The sequence below is a fragment of the Triplophysa rosa genome, linkage group LG15 (genome assembly GCF_024868665.1).
Source record: "Triplophysa rosa linkage group LG15, Trosa_1v2, whole genome shotgun sequence".
Taxonomy (NCBI): domain Eukaryota; kingdom Metazoa; phylum Chordata; class Actinopteri; order Cypriniformes; family Nemacheilidae; genus Triplophysa; species Triplophysa rosa.
Window position 1 is genome coordinate 18,343,548 of NC_079904.1, and position 24,557 is coordinate 18,368,104.

At 39.5% G+C, this 24,557-nt stretch overlaps 1 protein-coding gene across 4 annotated transcripts; it reads right to left on the reverse strand.

Moving 5' to 3' along the window:
- Nucleotides 1-732: 732 nt before the first annotated feature.
- Nucleotides 733-24,424, reverse strand: fam20b (FAM20B glycosaminoglycan xylosylkinase). 4 transcript variants are annotated; one of them, XM_057353254.1, is made up of 10 exons: nucleotides 24,259-24,424; nucleotides 22,184-22,300; nucleotides 21,579-21,685; nucleotides 19,820-20,368; nucleotides 17,617-17,703; nucleotides 17,123-17,232; nucleotides 14,596-14,767; nucleotides 2,205-2,396; nucleotides 1,983-2,042; nucleotides 733-1,618 (listed from the first exon to the last, which is right to left on the reverse strand). In XM_057353254.1, exons 4-10 carry the CDS (start codon nucleotides 20,194-20,196, stop codon nucleotides 1,387-1,389), a joined length of 1,230 nt encoding a protein of 409 aa, XP_057209237.1. In that variant the 5' UTR covers nucleotides 20,197-20,368; nucleotides 21,579-21,685; nucleotides 22,184-22,300; nucleotides 24,259-24,424; the 3' UTR covers nucleotides 733-1,386. The 4 variants fall into 4 exon arrangements, with proteins under 4 accessions (XP_057209237.1, XP_057209235.1, XP_057209236.1 ...); XM_057353252.1 differs by lacking the exon at nucleotides 22,184-22,300; XM_057353253.1 differs by lacking the exon at nucleotides 22,184-22,300 and having other exon boundaries at nucleotides 21,511-21,685.
- Between the last annotated feature and the right edge of the window lie 133 nt (nucleotides 24,425-24,557).

Consider the following 24,557-nt stretch of genomic DNA (forward strand, 5'->3'; position numbering starts at 1 on the left):
TTTAGCTGTCTGTTTGCTCAGTGCATTTCAGTGATGAATGTTAAATAAACGGTGGATATAACGCTGGATTTGGAGATCGTTTGAAACTGATAGATGGTGCAGTCGTAGCGCTAAAAGATGCCGGACTGCAAGTCAAACTAAGTCATATGTTTGTGTTTTGTTGGCAATTGGTGTGTATGTGCATAATGTAAACAACACGAACTTGTAGTGAATCAACAGTTATGCAGGGATAATGCGATGATGTGTTGAGTGCTCGTGCTGTAGTTCTGCCCCCCCTGCAGGCCTCCAGGAGCTCGACTTTTTCTGGAAATAATCGTACAGCTGCATCAGTCTTTTATAAATTTGACCAAACTAAATAATCTTCGAAGATACAAAGTATGCAATACTACTGTATATGTACTCAAGATTAATATGAGATTGGCAGAAACTGCGTGTGTTACCTCATCTTTAACCCATTGTTGGTAGTTTGTCAAAAGAGAATTTTGAATTTTTTTCTTACAAACGTATTTCTTTCTAGGGCTTTAGGTGCAGAAACCCACTTATGTGTAGTAAAGCATGTAACGCTGGAATAAACAAATAATCCAAATGCTGCATATTTAAACACCAGCACTTCAAGATCTCGCATAACCCTTGTAGAGAGGGTCTGTCCTTATAGTCTGCTGTTTTTCTTTAGATAGGAAGTCGTCTGCCAAAGTTCCAGTAAGAAAACGAACAAGCAAGATTCTATAAATTTTAAATATTCATTTTAATTCTCAAAACGTCTCACAGTAGCTTTACATTGCTGTGTCGTCCACATCTTTGAACATCAGTAGCAATATCCTGCCAGCTTTGTATGATACTTTATTCACTCTGCATACTTCAATCATTCCAGTCAATATCTTAAGGTCAATAATATTATTACTCGGAATTATTCAAAGCTTGATCTGTATGTACAATTTGGGTGGAGAAATCTGATAATGTTGCTTCTCTTCATCTACTTGAACACTGGAAAATAATTCCACATTCCTGAGCAATAATGTTAAGCCAAACATCTAATCCCAAATTCTGTTTTGGAAACCTTATTCCTCCAGTCATTTTAATTATTATTAGAAAAGAAACATACCGGTGGATGAACTGTAAAGAATACAGTAACACAAAGCCGTTATGTTCACTTTTCACCAATATGCTGCAAAGACTGCCTTACTCGATCAAGAGAGCAAGATCTTTGCCTCTGTGGTTTTAACTGAATTAATCCAGTTGAAAAAAACAAACAGCTCCCTGTTCTCCTCCAGGTCATCTCCTAAGGCTTCTTGTGGCCTCCAGGTCTGTAGCAGGTAGATAATGTGAAATAGCCTGTGCAAGAGTCAGTGCTCAGCTCCACAAATCCATTTTCACTTTCCAGTGTCTTTAAGAATGAGGCAGGTTCATGCGATCCTCAATCAGCGTGTTGTCTGCACCCTGCGTCTCGATGCACTGCCGCACCGTAGCCAGCACTCCGTTGAGACGCCGGTCGAGTGCGGCGAGGTGCGGCCCCGTCAGCACAGGAAAGGCGGGATCGTGGGCGGTGGCCTGTCGCATAGCTGAGCTCAAAACTCCACCTTTCAGTATGTTCAGTCTGTTCCAGGTAGAGACGCGAACCCTGTTTGATCCAAATAGAGAATAAAGTAATGTATCAAATCCTTTACCACTTTGTGCATGGCTCATTCAATGCTACTGTAGCAAATATTTGCAATAAGAAATCAATCAAAATGAAAACAGACTTGGTAGTCAATGGTAGTTTTCACAATGGTGGTACCCATTCACTTCTATTGTATAGAAACAAAACCAATGCAAGTCAATGGGTACCACCGTTTCTTTATCTTCTTTTGTATTCTGCAGAAGAAAGTCATATAGGTTTGAAATGGCAAGAGGGTTAGTAAATGATGACAGAATTTCCATTGTACCCAACTATAACTTGAGTTTGGCTTGAAACAAATTAACTATGTGTGTATGTTTACACTCACATGCAGCACTGATAAAGGGGGGCGAGAATACTCCTCTCATCCAGAGCTGGGTTCCCAAAACTGCAGGTGGAAAAAACACATTAAGGCCATTTTCAACATGTCATAAATGTTCTTAACTGCCTTCTCTAGATCTGTGGTTCCTTCCTTGTAGTAAACCTAAACAGTAAAACAATGTAGTAACAATTTTCATCTGACTTTTCCTACGAGTCTCTTCATCTCTACCTTTTAGCGTTATCCAGAAGAATCAGCATGCTGGCTCCACCGTCATCTTGGAAACTCTCGTAGTGATGTCGATCAGCATTTCCGATAAGGTAATCAAACATGGCTGTGTCGATGACATCCAGGAGCCGTGGACCGGCATCGTAAGGAGGCATTTTCTTCACGGCCTCGCAGTAGCTTTCATCATACTCCCACCTACAACACAGAAATACACAGCCATCGATCAACACAATCAATAGCAACAGACACCCTGTAGAACATGATGATTCCCTGATCCATCAGGTTTGGATGGATGTACATTTTTCTTCAGCGTTTCAGAGAAAATATCATAATCTCACTGTGGATATGTAATATACAGGTTAGCAAGCCTCCTACTGTAGAATAAAACAGCTTTTGGCCAAGCCTGTGTCAACATTTACAATGAACATTTATAAACACATACAACAGCTTTGTACTGAACAAGATATAAACTAATGAATGTATTATTAACGTGCATGTCAGATTAACCATAACACCCCTTAGATCAAGCCACAATGATTGTCTCTACAACACACATTTTCCACGACACATGCTTATTATTCATACTCTCACTGCCTAAATACCATTGTGCCTCTTACTCTAATGACCAACAGACACAACTGGGTTATACTGCACTTTTTTTTTTTTTTTTACAAATGATCTGATATTTTCCATCCCACCATAATGTTTTCTTTGATACTGTAATGTCTGGCTCAGTTTATGAGAACGGAAACTTTCAGTTTAATATGGAAACATTTTGTGGTTAGATTTTGCGGTATTCAAATGTGTCATCTATCTTTTAGTGGCTTTATCTCTTTCAATGTTTATCAAAAAACTTAAGTGCAGGGAAGCAGATTCTAACCAGGATTTTTTTTTCTGTTGTGCTGGTTGAAAGTCTCTTTACATCCTGATAGCAATTACCAAGTAAAGTGGTCTAAATATATTCAGAATTTAAATAAATATCTTTGGTCTCAGTGCCATTACAGGATGTCTCACATGCCTGTCAAACTCTGTATTTGCATATGTCAAAGAATCCTTCCTGGCAAAAAAAACTTTCACCATCAGCACATTCCTGTGTTTTGAAGTAGGCGTGGCTTTGTAGAGTGCTTTGAAGGGAGGGTGGGACTGTACGCCGCAAGCTAGCTTGCTAATGTTAGTCTCTCTTCAATATCCTACCCTACCTTAAATTCCAATGCTTATTTTTTTTAACTAAGCAAAAAACCAATGGATAACGTAGTATTTTTGTGCCAAATACACTCTTTCAGCTTTCATGCAAGTTTCGGAAACATGGTTCTTTGTTACGAAACGAAGTTGCCTTATTCCTTTTATGGGCAATTTTTGCACGTGCACAGATCAACCAGAGCAAGAGCGAGAGAAAAAGAGCGCGCCCATCTAGGTGCTTCGTTCTTCGTTTCGCTGTGCAAGTGTGTTCGTGTGCTCATAGCATTTTGGTGACGAATGTTTTATAAAGAAGCCGACGCTGGATTCGCAGATCTTTTAGAGCAGTCCCAGCGCTTAAAGATGCCGTCATGAAACGCAGGCGTTAGGTGAAACTGTGTCAAATGTCTGTTTTGTTGCAATCAGCGCATACGCGCATAATGTAAACGACACAAACGTGAAGTGAATCCACAGTTATCCAGGGATAATGCGATGATGTATTGCAGGAGTCTTCAACTAAAATTGCTTGAGGTCCAGTAAACGAACCCTCATTACCAGCCGAGGTCCGGACAATTAAATGCCTAAAAACATGAATTGATGATTTTTGGCAGACAAAAGAAATAAACATGTTTTTTTTTATATCTATACGACGGCATAACCATTTCTGACAACAATATAATGAAGGGAAATGTGCAAAATGCCCCAATCTCTAAACCTGCACTGAACATACATTAATTTCAACATTAACAACTTTAAAAGAAAACTAAAGTGTTGTTTTCTGCTGAACTGAGATTAACAAATAGCAGCATCAAGTTGTGACTGATCATCCTCTGATAACATTTCAGTTCTTCTTATGGCTGGTGCAGCTGAAAGGGGGGTTTGTTTAATATTTTATTTTAGTTCATGTCTTTATTTTCTTTCTAAAAGTGTTTCACACGAAGCCTCCATGCACTCTTTTACTATTTTCCCATCAGTAAAGGGCTTGTTATGTTTTCCTAAGATCCACTGTATTCTTAGTGAACATTCATATGCTCGTTGTTGGGCGGTAAGTGAGTGAGTGAGGACCCGTGTAGATCGCTACTACTGGGCTTTGAGCTAATATATTTCCGTGTCCTTACCTCGGACTGCTGCGGGTAAGTTTCTTCATAGTGTCTATGTCTAGTTTCATAATGCCGTTTAAGGTTTCCACTTTTGATAACCGCAACAGACTCCGAGCAAATGAGACAAACCGGCCTCGTGCATGTTGATGCAGGAAGAATAAATTCATCTCGGAAAACATGGTTGTCAGCGGCAACTTTTCTACCTTTAGAAAAGGACATTGTTTTTCAGTCACTGACAGTTACACCTGTCTGCGCACTGCAGCAAGTCTGTCGCGGCTCTCTTCACTCATCGACGTCTGAACGTAGCAAAAGTGTGCATATGTTAATATGCTGTCCGTGGTGCCGTAGGACCCAAACTGCTACTGAGCGGACCTTGATGTGCCAGGTATAAATTTGATTGCATTAGAAAATAATGTTAGGCGTTCATTTATTTATGATGTCAAAATGCTTTGAGGTCCGGACGGATGCATCTCGCGGTCTGCATTCGGACCGGAGTCCGCCAGTTGGTGACCCCTGATGTATTGTGTGATTTTGATTTAGCCCCACCCACTGCACGCCTCCAGAAGTTTGACTGTTTTGGAAAGAATCGTACAGCTGTATCTGTCTTTTATAAATGTGATAAAACTTAAGACTCTTCGGAGATATGAAGTATGCAATAATACTCTATAGATAGTCAAGATTAACATGAGATTGGCAGAAACTGCGTGTGTTATGTCCGCTTTAAGATTGATAGAGAGTTAAGTTACAACTTCTAGAAATTTGCAAATTTGGTCTAAATCCTGTTTAACATGTGGTTTAGTACATACAGCACTGTGCAAAGGTTTTAGGCAAGTTAGTATGTCCACCCTAAAAAATAATTTTAAGCCAGTTACTACATTTACATTTCACATTTACATTTCGTAATTTAGCAGACGTTTTTATCCAAAGCGACTTACAGAGATTTCAGGGAGCAATAAGCGATATGTCAAAGAAGAGCAATAATAAAATGGGTGCTAATACAAAGTTACTAGTTTCAACAAAAGCCAGAACAATACCTGTTGAGAGAAAGAGAGAGGGTTAGGGTTTTTTTTCAAGTACTCACAGAAGATATGGGTTTTAAGTCATTTTTTGAATGTTGTGAGAGATGTGGTTGACCGGACTGAGTTAGGTAGAATGTTCCACGAGGAAGGAGTTGTGAAGGAGAATAAGCGGGAAAGCGATTTCCTGCCCTTTTGAGAAGGCAATACAAGACGCCACTGGTTTGCTGAACACAGGGTTCTTGATGGGGTGTAGGAGTGTGTGAAAGTATGCCGGTGCAGATCCAGTGATAGTCCTGTAGGCAAGCATTAGTGACTTGAATCTGAAATGAGCTTCAACCAGTAGCCAGTGGAGAGAGATGTAAAGGGGTGTCACATGAGCCCTTTTGGGCTGTTGGAAGACGAACCGTGCTGCTGCGTTCTGAACCAGCTGGAGTGGTTTGATAGCCTTTGCAGGAAGACCAGCAAGGAGAGCATTGTAGTAGTCCAACGTTGAGATTACAAGGGCCTGGACAAGGAGTTGTGCCGCATGCTCAGTGACATAGGGTCTAACCTTTATAATGTTGAATAAGGCATATCGGCATGACCGCGTTGTCTTTGCAATGAGTTGTTAAAGTCCCAGTAAAATAAAAAATTACAATTCCTTTTTTTTCATGAAATATTGCAGAGTTTATTGTAAATAGCTTATCAGTGTGAGTCATTCTCTTTTTAAGATTCACGCGCCCTTATAATCTTCCATTAAAATCTGAAAATGCACATCCGCCCTCTAGTGACTATCCATCTTAAATGATGCATGCAAGACAGCTTGGGCGCAGCATCCGTTAACTCCTCCCCTTCAACTGTCAGTCAGCTGCCGGTTCCATTTCAAAATGCAACTGCTGTTTTTATACATTCAATCAATTCATAGTGAAAAGCTGTGCTTAAAGGTGCGATGAAGTGGTGTTGTTTATCAGTGATGCTTTGAAAAAGCATAACTATTGTTATTCGAACATACATACTTATAATTATTCTTGTTCCGCCAAAATTTTGGCACGCTACTTGTCCCGCAGCTTTTGACGTAGACCCATGAATGAATACATCACATCGACGGGCCTATTCGGGAATGGTGTGCTATGACTTTTATAAGCGATCGGGTGGGGGGGTGCGATGGGGGGGGCAAAAAACCAGCCGAAAAATCCCATTGACTTAACATTGCGCCCAACTTTGAGGGATCGTAGCTCCGAGCGAGGATATCGTAGAAACATGAAAATAATACACAATTTGAAGGGGTTATCAGGCTCTATAAGAACATCACTCACAATGGGGTGTAAGTTGCACCCCTGGGGTGTGAGAGCCTCCCAAAATTTCCGTATACTTATAATGGCGCCCATAGACTCCCATTCAAAACCTAGATACCTATATATTCACGCATTATTTTTTCGCTTTGGACCCATGAATGAGTACATCAAATCGAGCGGCCCATTGAGGAATGGTGTGTGATGACTTTTGGAAGCGATCGGGTGGAGGGGGTGCGATAGGGGGGGCGAATAAAAACCCGAAAAATCCCATTGACTTAACATTGCACCCAACTTTGACGGGTCATAGCTCCGAGTAAGGATATCGTAGAAACATGAAAATAATACACGATTTGAAGAGGCTATCAGGCTCTGTAAGAACATCACTCACAATGGGGTGTAAGTTGTACCCCTGGGGTGTAAGAGCCTCCCAAAATTTCCAAATCACAGGAAGCATGCCCATATAAGGCGTAAAACGTCCCGTGTTGAATATCTTAGCAGTACAACCACTTAGAGACAAGGGGGTGGGCTCATTTTACTCAGGCTACCAATCAGTGTGACATGATCATTATTAAGTTATTAAGCCACGCCCATAGCAACCATTTACAGCAACCTAGCAACCTATCCCATAGACTCCCATTATAAAAAGTCCATGTGGATATCTTTGCAACAGTGTCGTAGAGACAAGGGGGTGGGCTCATTTGACTCACACAACCAATCAGTGTCACAGGATCATCTTGAAGCTATTAAGCCACGCCCATAGCAACCATTTACAGCAACCTAGCAACCGATCCCATAGACTCCCATTATAAAAGGTTCAGGTGGATATCTTTGCAACACAGTGTCATAGAGACAAGGGGGTGGGCTCGTTTTACTCAGGCAACCAATCAGTGTCCCAGGATCATCATGAAGCTTCGAAGCCACGCCCATAGCAATAAAACATGTCAGCTTAGCAACCGTTTAGCAATACCTATATCTCCACATCGGAACATCGTAGAGAGACGGGGGTTGGTTCGATTCACTCATAGGTTAGAGTATTATCAATTGCAGATGCCAAGCCACGCCCATAGCAACCAAACAGGTTAGCCTAGCAACCATTTAGCAACGCCTATATCTCTGCATCAGAACATCATAGAGACATGGGGGTTGGTTTGTTTCACTCATAGGTTAGAGTATTATCAAGTGCAGATGCCAAGCCACGCCCATAGCAACCAAACATATTAGCCTAGCAACAGTTTAGCAATATGTATATCTCTGCATCAGAACATCGTAGAGACATGGGGATTGGTTAGATTAATTCGTGGCTTAATGTGTTATCACTCTAGTGCCCAGTTCCGCGGTTTGCCACAAAGCATCACTCACATTTTCTTCACAAAAGTTGTTTTATACTGTTGTACGAGGTCTACTTATGACGTTCGCGTGGTTTTTACATACAAAATCATCAAAATCAATAAGTAATAGGCTATTTTCTACCCAGGTTTTGAGGCTAGCTCTGCAACTGCTCGGTTTTAATGGGCGTGCCGCATTGAAGACTTTATAAGTAAACACCCACCGCTTTGATTGGATAGCAGTTTGCGTAGTTGGAGCCTTCTGTGAATTTGGTTTGAGACGTAACGTTAGGTTACTCATTAGAACCATTCACAGTTTTCGCAGGGCATTAGTATTATCTGGAGACCTCCTGTGATTTATAAATTACCTCCCCACATCAGTATTTCATGTGACGCTTTCGCGGATGTGATGGCAAGGCTTTGCGTATAGTCTGTAAAGGTTAGACTTGTATTGCGTTTAATGATATATGACCGTACCTGTCAGCATTTTGTCGCGAACCCGACAAAAGATCACTGCGATCGCGGGTCTCAAATGTTACGAGAGTTTCCATGATAAATAAACAAACGGGAGACTCCCGGTAACTTATGGATATCACCCAGCACCCAAAATAATACCAAAACACTTCAAACTATGGGATGAATTTAATATCAAAATGATTAACAAATGCATGCACAGTCATCCGTAAACGTGATACAAGTTACACTTGTATTTTAGTATTCACAAACAAATGCCGTATGATTTGAGTCTGTGAAATTTAGATTGTAATAAACATGAGGCGATTTGTACAAATAGAGACAGATTTGTGAATACAATGCTTTATTTTGTGTTCATGTATAATCATTTTGCGCATACCAATGAGACGTTGTGCATTTGTGTATCCTACAACGCGCGTCCATTCATCCTGTTCTGTGCATTCGGATTTTGAGACGTTCTTTACGCGGTTTTGCATTGGACAATCCACACACAAACAACTTCAGATCCACGCACAACCGTGCATAAACTACGGCCTACCACTAGATGGCAGTCTGACGGAGCGATGCAGAGGTTTGCGGCAGAGGTTGCGCTAGACTTTTTCATTGTCAGTCATTTTGACGAACAGGCTCATAAAAAATCCGTCATAATCTATTTTTACCCGTCACTATGGTTCAAGGTTGATGATACGTGCTAATTAGCATGTTTGTGACATCATCACTATGTACATGCGTTTACTCTCTGAACTTACTGAACTGAATACCCAATAAAGTCGTTTACATATTTAATGTTTCTGTTGTCATACATAAAACAATAATTACAGACAAATGTTTATAATCATAACAGTAACAATGACAGGTGCTTGAAAACGCTGTTTTTTAATCATTTATTAATTTACTTATTTACGACTCTCGCCCATTCAGGAAAACGGGATCAGTGGAGACTCGTGTATAAACAAGTCATTAGACTATGCCGTCTCACCACCGTCTAATCTGTTTCGCCATAGTTTCAAAACGAACTGAAAATATTTTTACACTTTTTATAATAACACAGCGATGACGTTGTTCAAAATGACTGACAATGAAAAAGTCTAGCGCAACCTCTGCCACAAACCTCTGCTTCGCTCCGTCAGACTGCCATCTAGTGGTAGGCCGTAGTTTATGCACGGTTGTGCGTGGATCTGAAGTTGTTTGTGTGTGGATTGTCCAATGCAAAACCTCGTAAAGAACGTCTCAAAATCCGAATGCACAGAACAGGATGAATGGACGCGCGTTGCAGGATACACAAATGCACAACTTCTCATTGGTATGCGCAAAATGATTATACATGAACACAAAATAAAACATTGTATTCACAAAACTGTCTCTATTTGTACAAATCGCCTCATGTTTATTACAATCTAAATTTCACAGATTCAAATCATACGGCATTTGTTTGTGAATACTAAAATACAAGTGTAACTTGTATCAAGTTCACGGATGACTGTGCATGCATTTGTTAATCATTTTGATATTAAATTCATCCCATATCAAACAGCCTCCATTATTCGCAAACGGTGGATAAAACCTTGAAAAATGACATATGAGCCCGCCAAATCACAGAGATCCCGATTCGCACGGGCTTAAGATCACAGACAACCTCTGCCTAGATCAAGCGATCAATAACAAAGCAATAGTGACGCATAGTACAAAAATGTTTTACTCACATAAGACTGCTGCGCCATTCCTATCGGATCCAATATGGACGGCACAGCACTGCTTTTTAATTTTAGTCTCTCTACAAATCCTGTGCCTTGTTCATGAAGGAATCCTCGGGGAAATGAAACGAACAAACACTCCATGTTTTTCCCACATGAGCTGGAACGTCTTTAAAAATAAACTTTAACCCCGCATTCCTAATATCGGAATCCGAAGGAAGGTTATGCAGCGACTGTATTCGTCCACAACCTGGGATGGCACAATATTTAGCTATCTTTAACGGCTATCTTTGCTTGCTCGCTCTATCTGGTTCCGAGCCACTGGTTCTGTCATGCGCGAACCAGTGGGCGGGGCTGGAGAAGTAGTCGTTGATATTCTTTCTGTGGAGGCGGTGTTCAACCTATCAATGTCGTCATAGATGGGTGCATTCCAGAACCTGCCGTTCGCTGGGCCTGGTGTCAATAACAGATGTAATCTCAGTAACAAGGACGTTTTCAGTTCTGACACTTACATGATGTTCGCATGAATACGATTCCCTCTTATATAACAAAAGTTTGGGTTAAAATTGTGATTTTAATTCATCGCCCCTTTAAAAGTTAGTTATAAAGCAGCTCAGTCGTCAGTCGTAATTTCAGTGAAGTGTACTGCTAAATCTTAAGTTTCCGGCTTAGAGATGATTTACGACACTTTGCTGTGCCGCAAACTGAATTTTGGATGACGACATTGCCATGGACCAATCACTGAATAAATTTCCTTATTTAAGAATATTCTTCAATACATTCACATTGAATGGTGAAATTCCTAAGAGGAGTTTACATTAAACACACATTGGAAATGAAAGATAAACACGTTTTCCATCATGTCTTAATTACACATTTTAAACCGGTGCAGAAATTTGTTTTTATTTGCTGTAGTCGAGTAGTTTTGCTTTAAATACAATGTTATTTTTGGCATAAATCTTTTCTTGCATGTTAAATCACACGCACCATTGAGAACAATACAGATTAAGAAGAATGCACAAAAAATAATGCAACTCCATTGCAATAGAGCATAACAAGATGATGATCCATAGCAATTAGGGATGCTCATTTCGGTTAATTTCCCTAACCGAGAACCGACACTCGTTATCCGAACATTAACCGGTAAGATTTTAATAATAAATTGGAATTAAAAAATACATGCTGCGTCTCATTTCGAAGGCTGCATCCTCCGGAGGTCCACCGCATACGCCTTCGCATGCGACATCCGGAGGACGCAGACTTCAAAATGAGAACACAGCTACAGTTGACGAGGGTCTGTGACACGTTAAATATACAAAAAAATTTTCACAGATTAATTTAAACATGCAAACAGCAGCATAACGAATACATCAATAACAGCACCTGCATTCACATATTATCACATTTTCACGAACCTGCGGCATTTTGGACAATGGAGAAAAACTAAAATAATATAAATCCAAAGCATAAAATAAACAGGCAAGAAAAAAAACTGAATTAATTGATGACAAAACGAAAACACAGAAGAACCGGCAAAGTTTTCCGTTAGAAAGTTTTTTCATCAAATAAAAATAGCAGGCCTACCTCAATCCAAAGCTTGGAGTTTTTATTTAATAAAGTAACATGTTTACGTGTTGTGGTGACAGTCTGGAGCTTGTTGACAATTAGACCCGCGGCAGATAACACCCTTTCAGATGGCACGGATGTCCCGGGAATGTAGAGATAACGCCTCGGGAAGAGCGTCACATTTGCTTTCCACCAGCCAGTCTTAGCTAAACATATATATAAATCCGATCCGACCACCCAAAATACAAACATTATTTTTTACTTATTCATATTTCACATTCGTATTTTACATCACGTCTAAAAGAAGGCAGGGAACCACCGGTCGCACCGTTTTCTTCTCCTTTCCAAAGCGCACGGGCAGCAGATGCTAAGCATCCATGAGATAAGTTTATGTAAAGGATAAATTGATGGCTAGCACCGAAAATCCCTTGCAGTAGCTCCGCTATTAGCTTTGCTGAGCCGTAGACACGCCGGGAAGACAGAGAATGTCACAGCGCATTGCGAGCGCGATTGTCTCGTGTCTACATTTAAAACAAAGAACTTGAGCTGGAGCAAGGCTGCCAGTGGCACTCCGTTTGGAGGAGTAAAGCCCTGACAAATGTGGCCTCAAAAGTCAGATGAATTACACGTGTCCTGTTTCGTCAAGTGATTTGCGTGATCGGAAAACGTTTCAGAGGGCATTTACACCTAGCCGCACGCGTCTGCATGCTCCGTGAGTTAATGCTTAGCATGTTTTTCTTTCACCATACAGAAAACTAAAAGCATGTACAAATTAATAGTTATTTAAAAATGTATTATTAAATTATTTTTATTATTAAAAATATTATTAAACTTAAAATAAACATACCTTTTAAATAGTTTAACTGATAGTATTAACCGGCCAAAATTTTAACAATCGGTTAAACGGTCAATATGAGCATCCCTAATAGCAATACAGCGTAACTACAACACGCAACAGTAAGCGCAGCATTAATGACATGTACGGACTGCGTGCCTTTTATCTTGCGCACAAAGAAGTTTGTTAAATGTATAAACTAGATTATGAAAAATGATATGTAGATGTTGTTTCATTAATAAATGGGGGACACAATCAACTTTCTGTCCCACCCGCAACTACGCCTATGCAGGGGTGTACCGAATTTATATGTATATAATGCTGAATGTACGGTTCCATTGGCCAACTCCTCTGTCCACCACATGTCTCTGTCTCCTCAGCGCCATCACAAGCCTCTAGTGGCAACTCCTAAGCACTTGAGTCTTAAATAATTGGGAGATTATGAGTGATTCTTAGCTTTAAGAAATTTGATAAGTTGCTCTTATACTTAAGTTTGGAAGTAGGAGTAAATTTCATGAATTCTCAGCACTTAAGACTAAAATGGCACTTGAAGAAGCTTGATAAATATGGGCCCTGGTCTCACCATTATCAAGTCCATAAGATATAAATAACATGAGATATAAATAACTTAAAACCATTTTTTGGGGTAAAAGTACTAACACACCCAAGACTTGTGCACAGTATTGTACTTCAACTTCTTTTTTAAAAACAGCAGTTGTAGTATCCACCCCTGCAAAACAAGTCATTCTGCCCACATCACATAGCTAACCCTGGTAATGAATGAAACCTGGACAGAAGCAAAGGCATGTTACCACTCCCTCTTAAGTAATGGCTTTAGCTATTCTAGTAGTTCCAGTGAAGACAAATGTGACCCTGGACAACAAAACAAGTCTTATGGGTCAATTTTTCGAAATTGAGATTTTTACATAATCTGAAAGCTGAATAAATAAGATTTCTATAGATATATGAGTTGTTAGAATAGGACAATATCTGGCTGAGATACAACCGTTTAAAACTCTGGAATCTGAGAGCGCAAAAAAATCAAAATATTGAGAAAATCGCCTTTGAAGTTGTTAATCAGGGGCACTGTGGCAGACCATCCACTCACAAAAATAAAGTTTTTATATATTTAAGGTATGAAATTTACAAAATATCTTCATGGAACATGATCTTTACTTAATATCCTAATGATTTTTGGCATAAAAGAAAAATCAATAATTTTGACCCACACAATGTATTTTTGTCTTTTACTAAAAATGTTCCCATGCTACTTAAGACTGGTTTTGTGATCCAGGGTCACAAATGATTAACGACAACAAAAAAATGCTCTACTAGGTATGGTGTGAAAAACTTGACAGGCCGCACAAAGCTCAAATCAGTAAAGGGAGGAGCAACAATCTAAATATAAGCATGATTATTATAGGCGTGGTATTGAGGTGCCCAAGTATTTTCTTCACAGTTAATTATGTAAGAAATGTACTTTACTTGTAAACGTTAGTCTGCCAAAACTATGAACACAAACCAAAAGCAGCATATTGTATTCTGTAAGATACTTTATAGGTTTGGGGGAAAACAACAGAGCCTCATTTCAGGAAATGTGTTTTTGCTGTTGGTAAAATCTGTAGGCCACAACAGAGACATTCAGTTTTCTCTGCTGTGATTTTAATCAGCAGTTACTGTACGGAGCTGAAGATATACTGCACCGCCATGACATCCGTACTGTAAAACCTTTGTGCTTGCTACCTAAAATAAATGTCACTCAGTGAAAGTCCCCAAGAGCAACACAGAAAGAATGACCCAACCATACTGAGTATCAGATTGAAGCTCTTCAAAAATAGCAACAAGTACCTGTATACTCATTCCAGTCACAAATGAAAATATATTGAGAGGGGAGAGTAAGAAAGAAAGAGACTACAATCATTTATGAGTACCTGGCAAGTTTGCCCTCTCGATATGTGCGTCCCCACGGGTGTCTGTGTTTCTGTAGGGGCCAGACGTCAGGCAGCCACAAAGTTATCGATCCCTCCATCACATCTCCCTCTGCACATGCAGGTTCAGTCTCACGACAGTAATAACACTTCCCATAGAAACATGTATTATTTCCTGCAGACAGAGAGATTAGCATCAATTACCATTGATAATGCTGCTTATGTGTGTTATTTATGAGAGGATAATTCTGGAACCAGTGGATTATGCTAAATGCCACAACATGCACATATTTGATACAAAAATGGCAGAATTGTTAATTCACCAATAAAACAATAGTTTGGATTAATGACAATTCATTTTTTATGAAAATGAAGCTGTGATGGATAGTCTGTCTTTTAGTCTGATTATACTTTTATAAGTTCCTTCTTCATTTCTAATTTTGACAGTCCTTGCTTTCTAGAGTTCATTGTCATGATTGTTTTATAAAAGAGATACATTTTCACCGTTTAAGTTCAGTCTACTGATCAATACCAATGTAAGCTTGCTAAACTTGTTTTACACACAACACTTGAAACGTCAGTCATGCATCACCACTGAGGTAGCATGCATTCGTGAATTTCCAAGACATATTAACCTTTTACTCCTTTAAGTAGAATTAAATGTGCGGTCGTCTATGTTCTTAAATGGGGACTTTGTCTTGAAGGCAAAACAAACATGAGAGATTGTGTGCGTTTATGGGGTCCTAAAAGCCCAACGCTCTACCATGCCAAATTCGAAGATAACACCAGAGGATCACAGGGACTGAGCGAGTGAGATGAGACCCCTTTTCCAACAAAATGGAACTGGTTCTCCGAACAAGCCTAACTTGAGAACCTACTTTTATTTTTCAACCGCCATTTTTTAGGCTGTTTATTTCTTGAAAAAAGCTGTCTTTAATGAAAAAGCCAGACTCATATAATTCATAGCATTTAGTTTGCATATATGGAGGGTTGAGAACCATAAGTGAAGAAAACCAATTTTTTTTGTATAAAAATGTCACATGATGCGCCTTTTTGGCACCAACTGGCTAAGTATGCTCAGTGATAAGTCGTTTGGCTTCTAATGAATAACTCTAAATTGATTAAGATTTCACTTGTGTCATTGCAGTAGAGAGAGCTCATCGAGGGCTTTCATATATAGTGACACCCAAAATGTCACTTACGCCCCTCTAGTTCTCACAATTCGATATGATATTTGTAAATCATTTTTGCCCGGTTTCGCAGACAAGGCTTAAGACTAGTCCCAGACTAAAATGAAAGTTTGAGCGGTCTCTACTAAAAATAATTGCCCTGAAATATTTTTAAATATGTCAGTGTCATTGTTTTGTCTCATATTTTTATCTCAGGCATTTTATTAAAAGCCACTTAAATATCCTAATTTAACTAAAGCATAGTCCTGGCTTAAACTAAGCTTTGTCTGTGAAACTGGGCCTTTAAGATTTACAGTGAAATGTTTGGAGCAGCTGCACTACAGAAAAAGTGTAACTGATATGTTAAATAAAGAAGCGATGCATCACCATATCAACTGTCCCAGTGGGACTACAATTCAGTTTCATTTTGAGTGTTTCCCAAATTTGCTTTTTGAGTGTTTACCGAATTATGACTTTGAAATCTTGGTACCATTACACCAAGCTATTTAAAACATGGCTCTGCACTGACCCCTAAATTATGTGGGTGATTTTTAAGAAATCATAATCAAGATACTTGTTACGGAGGATGAGAACATCAGTCATGGACAACATATTTCATTTCGAAGTTGAAAAAGTGAAAGTGACCTATTAGTCAGAGGTGACCCATACCCGAAATGTGACCTCTGCATTTAACCCATCCAGAGAGTAGTGAACACACGCACAGCAAGTCGTGAACACACGTACACCCGGAGCAGTGGGCAGCTGCAGCGCCCAGGGAGCAAGTAGGGGTAAGGTGCCTTGCTCAAAGGCACCTCAGTCGTTACCCACCGGCCCTGAGAATCGAACCGGCAACCTTCTGGTCACAAGTCCCACTCTCTAACCATTAGGCCACAACTGTTCCCTAAAAATGAAATGATTCTTTGTGCAAGGTAGAGAACATAATTATATTTCTGATGAACCAGGACCAGGACCTTAGTTTAATCAAAAAATATAAGTAGTTTTAACAAACATGCCTTAAAAAAATTTTCGTGTGCATTTTGAGACAGCACAAAGGCACAGATGTATTTTGAGATATGTTAGTGCAAGCTGTTTTCAGTTTGGACAGCTCTTACACTTATTTTAGTCTAGGATTAGTCTAATCCCTGTACGGAAAACCACCAGTATTTGTTTTATACATCAACACATGCGCTGTTTTAATGCACAAAACCACCCTTTTTGTTCCCGACAGTTCGAGACTGGGCACATTCTGTCAGTGGAAAACAGGTTAATAAGCAATAAAAAGAAAGGAAGACACGATGACGAAGAAAAACAAAGCAAAGCGGGGATTTCATTTCAAGAAATAAATAAAGGGTAAAACTAACCGTGCATGAGAAAAGTGCTTAGCAACTGGTCAGTGGCTACTGGCTTTATTTCTGTGCGCAGATTTATAAACCTCCCCACCACCAGCGGCGCTCTCCTAAAACCCAGAATCCTGCAAGAGATCAATGAGCTCATGACACAAAATGTCAGACCAGTATAGTTTATCAGCATAGGTATACATTTCAATAAATATTAAAAACACATTTTTTGCATGGACAACATGCATTTGTTTTAAAGATAAACAATTATTTGAATATTATGATTTGTACATTAAAATTAATTGTATAGGGTGGTTTTGTTTTCCTGGCCGATATGGCAGCCCTTAGACTTACAAAAACTTTGAGAGGTTAGGTGATCAACATGTCAGTCCCATACTCCTGTTGTGCCCAACATAAGGTTTAATTAAAAAATTTTGAATAACAGATTTCAATATGATAGAAGTTTCTACAACCATTATGTAAAAATCCTGTAGCCCTAATTAGTGTGTGAGAGTTACCTGTCCAGATGAAAAGCAGCGATTTCTGCATTATGCCGATCATACCCTGCATATGGCTCTCCCTCAACCACATAGTCCCTGTTGTACCTAATCATGAGAGAATAAAGAAAATATATCCATATTAGGAAGCACCCAACAAAAAACAAGAGCAGACAAGTATTACACAATAAAGAGGTGCAATGTATCCTGCTCCACATAATTGTTTCTTAAAAATAATATGTTAAATTGGCTGTGATTATCCCTTCATTTTTACCCTAATAGTGGACAGATATTTGGGCCAAAAATCGGTTTCATGGAAGTCCCCCTCTATATTGCTGCTTGTTTCATTGTGATGCAACTATACGCTGATTTGTATTTATACTGTTATTTTTAGACCATACTTGCAGAAATTTGATTTGTTAATTATAGGGCTGTCAAACGATTAATCGCATCCAGAACAAAAGTTTGTGTTTACATAATATGTCTGTGCACTGTGAAAATTAATTTTGTATTTGTAAACACACACCTTTATATATTTAAGAAAAATATCAAATATAAAAATGGATAAATATTTATATTTAGTTTAAATTATATATAAATTAGGGATGCACGACAAATTATTGGCCATATCGGTATCGGCCGATAAATGGTCATTTTGAATGTACATTGAATAACATTTTGGCCAATATATTATAGCCGATAAATTATGAATAATTTCCTCTAGTTGAACCACTTCAGCTGGATGCTGCGTTAAAATACAATACAGTACTGTCTTTCTGTTGCGATCACTCACTTACTGCTATTAGAAAAACATTGTTGATGTAGTATGTAGATATTTATGAATGTGTAAATTATAGGAACAATAGCATATTGTTTGAAACAGACTGCTGTCTGAATGCTTTCTGTCTTGAGCCTGTTAGACTTGTGGCAATTAAGAAACATTTTCTAGGTTGCTCTGGAAGAACATCTTTAATTTGTTTATTAAATAAACATTATACCAGAAAAGTTAAAAAAAAGTTAAAGAATCGTTCAATAGTGTAAAGAAGGCTTGGTACATGATTTTCAGGTGAAAAATGACAGAAAATGTTAAATTAAAATTTAGATACTGTATATCGGTTATCGGCCTCCAATGTTGAACAAGTATCAGTTATCGGCCAAAATTTACATATCGGTGCATCCCTAATATAAATAGAATTAAATACAAAAAAAAATATTTCCTAAATATGTTTACACGTATGTGTTTATAAATACAAAGTTAACATGCACAGTGCACAGACATATTATGTAAACACAAACTTTTATTTTGGATGCGATTAATCGTTTGCCAGCCCTAGTTAATATGTGTGGATTCATCCGTCACACTCAATCTAACATGCACTTATTTACATTTCACTGTATACGAAAAAAACCCAGAAAAAAAATCTGTTTGGGTTGACATTTTATTCTGTGGAAAAAGTATAATGTCATAGCCTCCAGCCCTATCAGACACTATTAAAACTAGCCACAACCAATGGCTGCAATGTGCCTGACTAGAATACTAGCGCAGTCAGCAGAACTAAAAGAAATCACAGTAATACATATACAGTATACATATATATATATATATATATATATATATATAAATGGCCAATTTTTCAACTGTTTATTTATTGCTTGGCAAAACAAAAGCTAGTATTGTTATTTCGTTTCTTAATACATCATCTTCCAGTTTCGAAACAACAGGATTCCTTAAGATTCCTTTAGGAAAGAATATCCCACATCTGACTCTGAATGGATCGAAGCATAACACATCACACCCTGTTGAGGTTTGTTGGATAAGGGAGACCAAAGTCCAAACATAGTAAAGTTAGGAAACAAGTCATTTACGATCAATGACCTAACAGGTGAAGAACACCAGGAGAGTCTGCTCAGTTACCTAAAGCCTCTGCAGATCCATGATAACTCTAATAGGTTCTGATAAGAGCAGCCAGCTGTAGTGTTACCTACAGAATTGTGCATTTCGCTGAAGGGAAGCAACAAGTCAACAGTACTAAGACAACAGACATCTCTTATTAATATGCTTCATTCTCTGTATCACTCATTTGCTTTTTCACTCTATAATTCACTCACTCACTCTTCCCCTCACTCTCACTCTCTCAAAATCAATCACTGGTTTCCTTTTAACTGAACTCACATTCTCATTACTTTCTCTCTCGTTCTGCATTTCAATCACCCTTCTCCTCACCTCTTGGGTTTGAATACCACTTTCTGTCCTCCATCAAGCACCAGCAGGGCTTTAAGCTGGGTGCCTTTATAGCCCACGTCCGCCCTCTCCACCCGGGCAGTGGCCAGAGCGTTCAACACCGCGGCTAGCTCCGGTGTTTCGTCCGGGTACACCTCTCGTGGACCGACCCACTGTGCTGCCACTTCCCAGGGCGACTGCAATGTGAGTGTGAGGCGAGCTCCCTTGGCCAGGGCCAGGTTGGCCTCCATCTTACGGAAGGCACGGAGGTCGCGGCGACTGGCAGCTGATCCCTCGCCCCCATCCAGAAGAAAAACCTTGGCCAGGCCGAGGAGAAAGAGCACAGCGCACAACACCACCACACGCTGCTTTAGCTTCATCACCTCCCACAGCCAGACGCCCGCCGGGGGTCCACCACCACGCCTGAGTCTGCCAGAGGATGCGCTCTCACGCCTGGGGCATGGCACTGCCCGTCGTCTGCCCAGCACCACCAAAGGACAGGAGGTGGACAGGAGTGGTTTAAGCCACTGGAGTGTGATTGGATGACACCTCCTAGGAAAAAAGGAAGGTGTAAGACGAAAAAAAAATACAGAGAGAGGAAGCATGGTTGTTGTTGAGCACAAATTTTGACTCGAGTGCAAGAGCGATGATTTATATTGTTTGACTGCCTTGAGTCAGCACAAGCAGACATTACACTGACAGAGACTGAAAAATCAGAGCACTTATGCTAGCACCTGCGATACTATGGTGAAGGCTTTCCAGCAGAGAGACGTTGGAGAGCAAGATTGTCCAAAAATCACCCCCGAGGAGGTTGCTTTGATTCGGATCAGTATGTGAGTAACATTGGTTTTGCTGTTTGTCAGAACCAAGATATGTTGTTGTTGTTGTAATATTAGCTGTGTAACGGAGCAGTTTTGAGTATCATTGTTTATCAGGAACCAGTGTGCTGCTTGTATATACTCGTGACGTCTTTGCTTGTTTTATTCATTTCCATTACTATTTGTGTGGTCTAAACTATGATAAAGCTAAGCATTTCATGCCTGCGTTGCAGTTGCACAGCAAGTTTGAGAGCGGCGGAGTAAAGCAGGAAGGGGCATGTTCCTTTTGCGTAGTAGTGTGTTTGTTTAGTTGTCGGATTAAAATAATAACAACAGTTTTCATGTTTTAAGCTTACATGCACATAAGTAAGAGACAGATGATCTCTTTTTGAAGAGGTTTGCCTGTGAATGTATTTAAAATGACGTAATGTGAACTTGCAATTGCTGTACTGTACTTGTGGTACAGTCAGCTCAGCTGCTGTTCAGCCAAACGGTGCACGCACCCAAAGCGCTGCTGGCAGTGCGAACCGCCGTAAAGACTCGTGCATTTGCACGAGGTGCTGCACACGCGAGAGGCGCGCTAACATTGAAACCCGTCCGTCTAGCACGTGTTTACATAAAAAACGGTGAGTATGCACATATATTGTGCAGTTATTAGCGTGTTCTGTACAGTAATGAAAACAGGTCACACCACAACAAAATGTGCACTCACACAATTGCTCCCAAATATATTTTGAGGTCACACAGGTTAAATTTAGGGAGCATATGCGACTAAAATGGTCGCAATTTCAAGCCTGCACTCCATCATGCCAATTGCGTGAGGATATTGTGCTCTTGCGAGACACATCTGATCTCGTCACACCCCCTAACACTAACCATATCAGATTCCCCGAAGGAATGATTTGAAGCGTAGCCTGGTATTGTGTACAGGGTGGTGTCAACACCTGCCTGTTTAGGTGTGCCTTTGTCTCAGCTGTCTGCTACTGGCTGATCAAGATGGAGGAGTCCTCTACTCATGGTTTCTGTTGCATCTCTCAGCAGTCTTGATCTCCTTGAGAAAGTATAAAAAGGAAAAAATTGGGAAAATCAACAATAAAACCTAAACTTATTTGGTGGCACATGAGATTGCAGTTATGACACACTGTAGGTATATATAAGTCTTAGAGCAATTTCACTTGTACTGATGCTCACTTGCACACAGACGGCCTATCACTCTGATTCAATTTCACACTAAATGGTTAAATTTTAAGAAGGGATTAGAATGCTAATCAGGTTTGTGACTCTCCAATCCCATATCAACATAAATTAGAGATTTATTCAAATACACACACAAACACTTTAAAACCTTCATCCGCATTGCTCAAAAGCCGAGACACATCCTCATATTCATGATTCATATTCAGCGGGAAGAAGAAAACCTCAGTGGATATGTAACTCATGCCAACAATCAATATGAACACCTATAAATCGTTCATGAAAGATCTATGCCCTCACATGATCTGAATTCAGATGAAAGACCCTCACAGGCAGTAGCAGCATTCAGACTTACCCAAAATACAATGCTGTGCCCAGAGCCCCAGCAAACACAGCATAAACACTCATCCCTTCCTGATCTGAGCCTGGGGCTTATCTGTGTTTGAGAGCTCTGCCACTCCAAAGACTTCAACTAAACACACACACACAAAAACACACACACATTTATACTGCAGGGCTCAACAATATTTTCTTTCTGCCGGCCCAGTCAAACTTGTATTGCAGACATTTATTTGCCCACCAATATTTACGGGCCCTGGTTAAAAGTAGGAACACATATGTCTAAATATACTTCATAGCTAGAGTTGGGCATTGCTCGAATTTGATCAATTCCAATTTCAATGCACCGTTTTGTGTATATCTACACAAACATAGCAATCACGTTTTGTCAGATTTATTGCAATTTGTATTACCATAGTTTATCTACAAATATCATGGTTAAACTCTAGTTACTATAATACTATGATAAATTTGTGGTTATTCTGCTTTACAAGAAATAACATAGTTAAACTATCATTACTAGAGTAAAAATATGGTTTATTAGCGTAAGGGATTTTATTGAGATATTAGCTGATCACAAGTTAACACATGCACACTTCTGAAAATGTGCACACAGGAACTAATATGAGGAATTTTAATTATATATCAAGAATTCCAATTCCTAACCTTCCAATTCCGTTTGCAGAATTGGAACTGATTTTCAATTCCCAACCTATTTATAGACTTCATATACGTAAACCCATAGAGTTCCCAAGATTGGGAACATTCACATATAGCAGAATCCAGAAAAGCGAAAGTCACAACCCACCATTAAACAAATCACAAAAAAGCCAAATATCCATGCTTGCAAGCCATAAGTATGATCAACAAACGCAAGACCTAGTGACAATGCAGTGCTGTCCCGATACTGCAAGCAATCCCTCTATCAACTAGATCGAAACTCACAATGGTCATAGGCCATCTTTACTTTCGAGACTACCATCATTTTCTGTTCTCCTATTTTATGTAGTATGTGGAATCACCCCACACATGATAACTGGATAAAGGCAAATGTTAGGCAGACATCCCCAGAAATTATTCACTTAATGACATGTCAGTCCTTGATTATTATTGCTAGACAGATCTGAGTTGTCTTTATCTGTATGGTGCCTTTATTAACACCAAATAGGTGTCCCTAGACCTAAATCACAAGATAGATGCTTGTAAAAAAACAAACCTGCTCTACTGGTAGACCTACCTTATAAATGGACTTGTACAAACTATAGGCATTCCTCCATTGATATAATTTAAGATCACAATAACAATGTTCAAAAAATGATCAGAGTCATTTTCTTGGCATGGCAACGCCCATCTCGTAAACATTGTAAAAATCATCAATCTTCTAAAACAAATGACACGTCATTGATCAATAACAGCTGAGTGTACAGAACATGCCCAGGTGAGCTACCTTGTATTCATGCTGAAAATCTTTGACTGGGTGGACTGCATATAGCATATCCTGTCCACGCAAGCACTCATGGTATACAATAAAACCATTCACATGGATTCTAGCTACACGGCTAATATGTTTTAATCACACCTACAGTAGTAGATGTTAGACAAGTAATAAAAAGTGCAAACACAGAATTATACGTAAAAGCAGGCAACCTTTAAGATTGAAAGCCCATAAGATGCTCATTATTGACGGACTGATCCACTGCTGTCAAAAGCATACAGGCGTTTAAACACATGTAACACTAACATTTCTTTCTACTTATGCAAACACATTTATTCAGTTTGTTTAAGATCTTACAAATATGTGCTTTCTCGTGAAATGTATCTTTAAATCTTAAAATTAAACCCCACTCTGTCTTTTAAAAGCAAGAGCGGCTAGCACAGGTTAGCCTGCTAGCCTATGGACCGCTTCAACGCGATTCCCTCTTATTACGATAACAATAAAACACGATAAAACCGACTATCACACAGCTCGCCGAATCTCTGTGTATGAGTGACTGTCTGTGATGTTAGTGATGTAACGTAGTCGTAGCTTTTAGTCACAGCACGGCTAACAAGCTAACAGTGAAACCCTGACATTTAAAGGTATCGACTCACCGTCTCGCGACTGTCAAAACATTTCAAAAGAAAAATCCCAACGGTCACTCGACACTGTTATCATCAATATACAGCTGCCTGTCATTCAGATTTCTTTCAGTATTACTGGTCTTACATCTGTTTCAGTCTCAATCGCACTGTACTCTTCCTGAATCGGTGGCTGTGCACTTACATTCACACCAGCGAGCCCCTCCGCGTCTTAAAGGAATAGTTCACACACAAATGAAACATTTACTGAACAGCACGTTTGTTTAAATCTTTATTGATTGTTCCTTAGATTTTAAAAACTGACATCATCA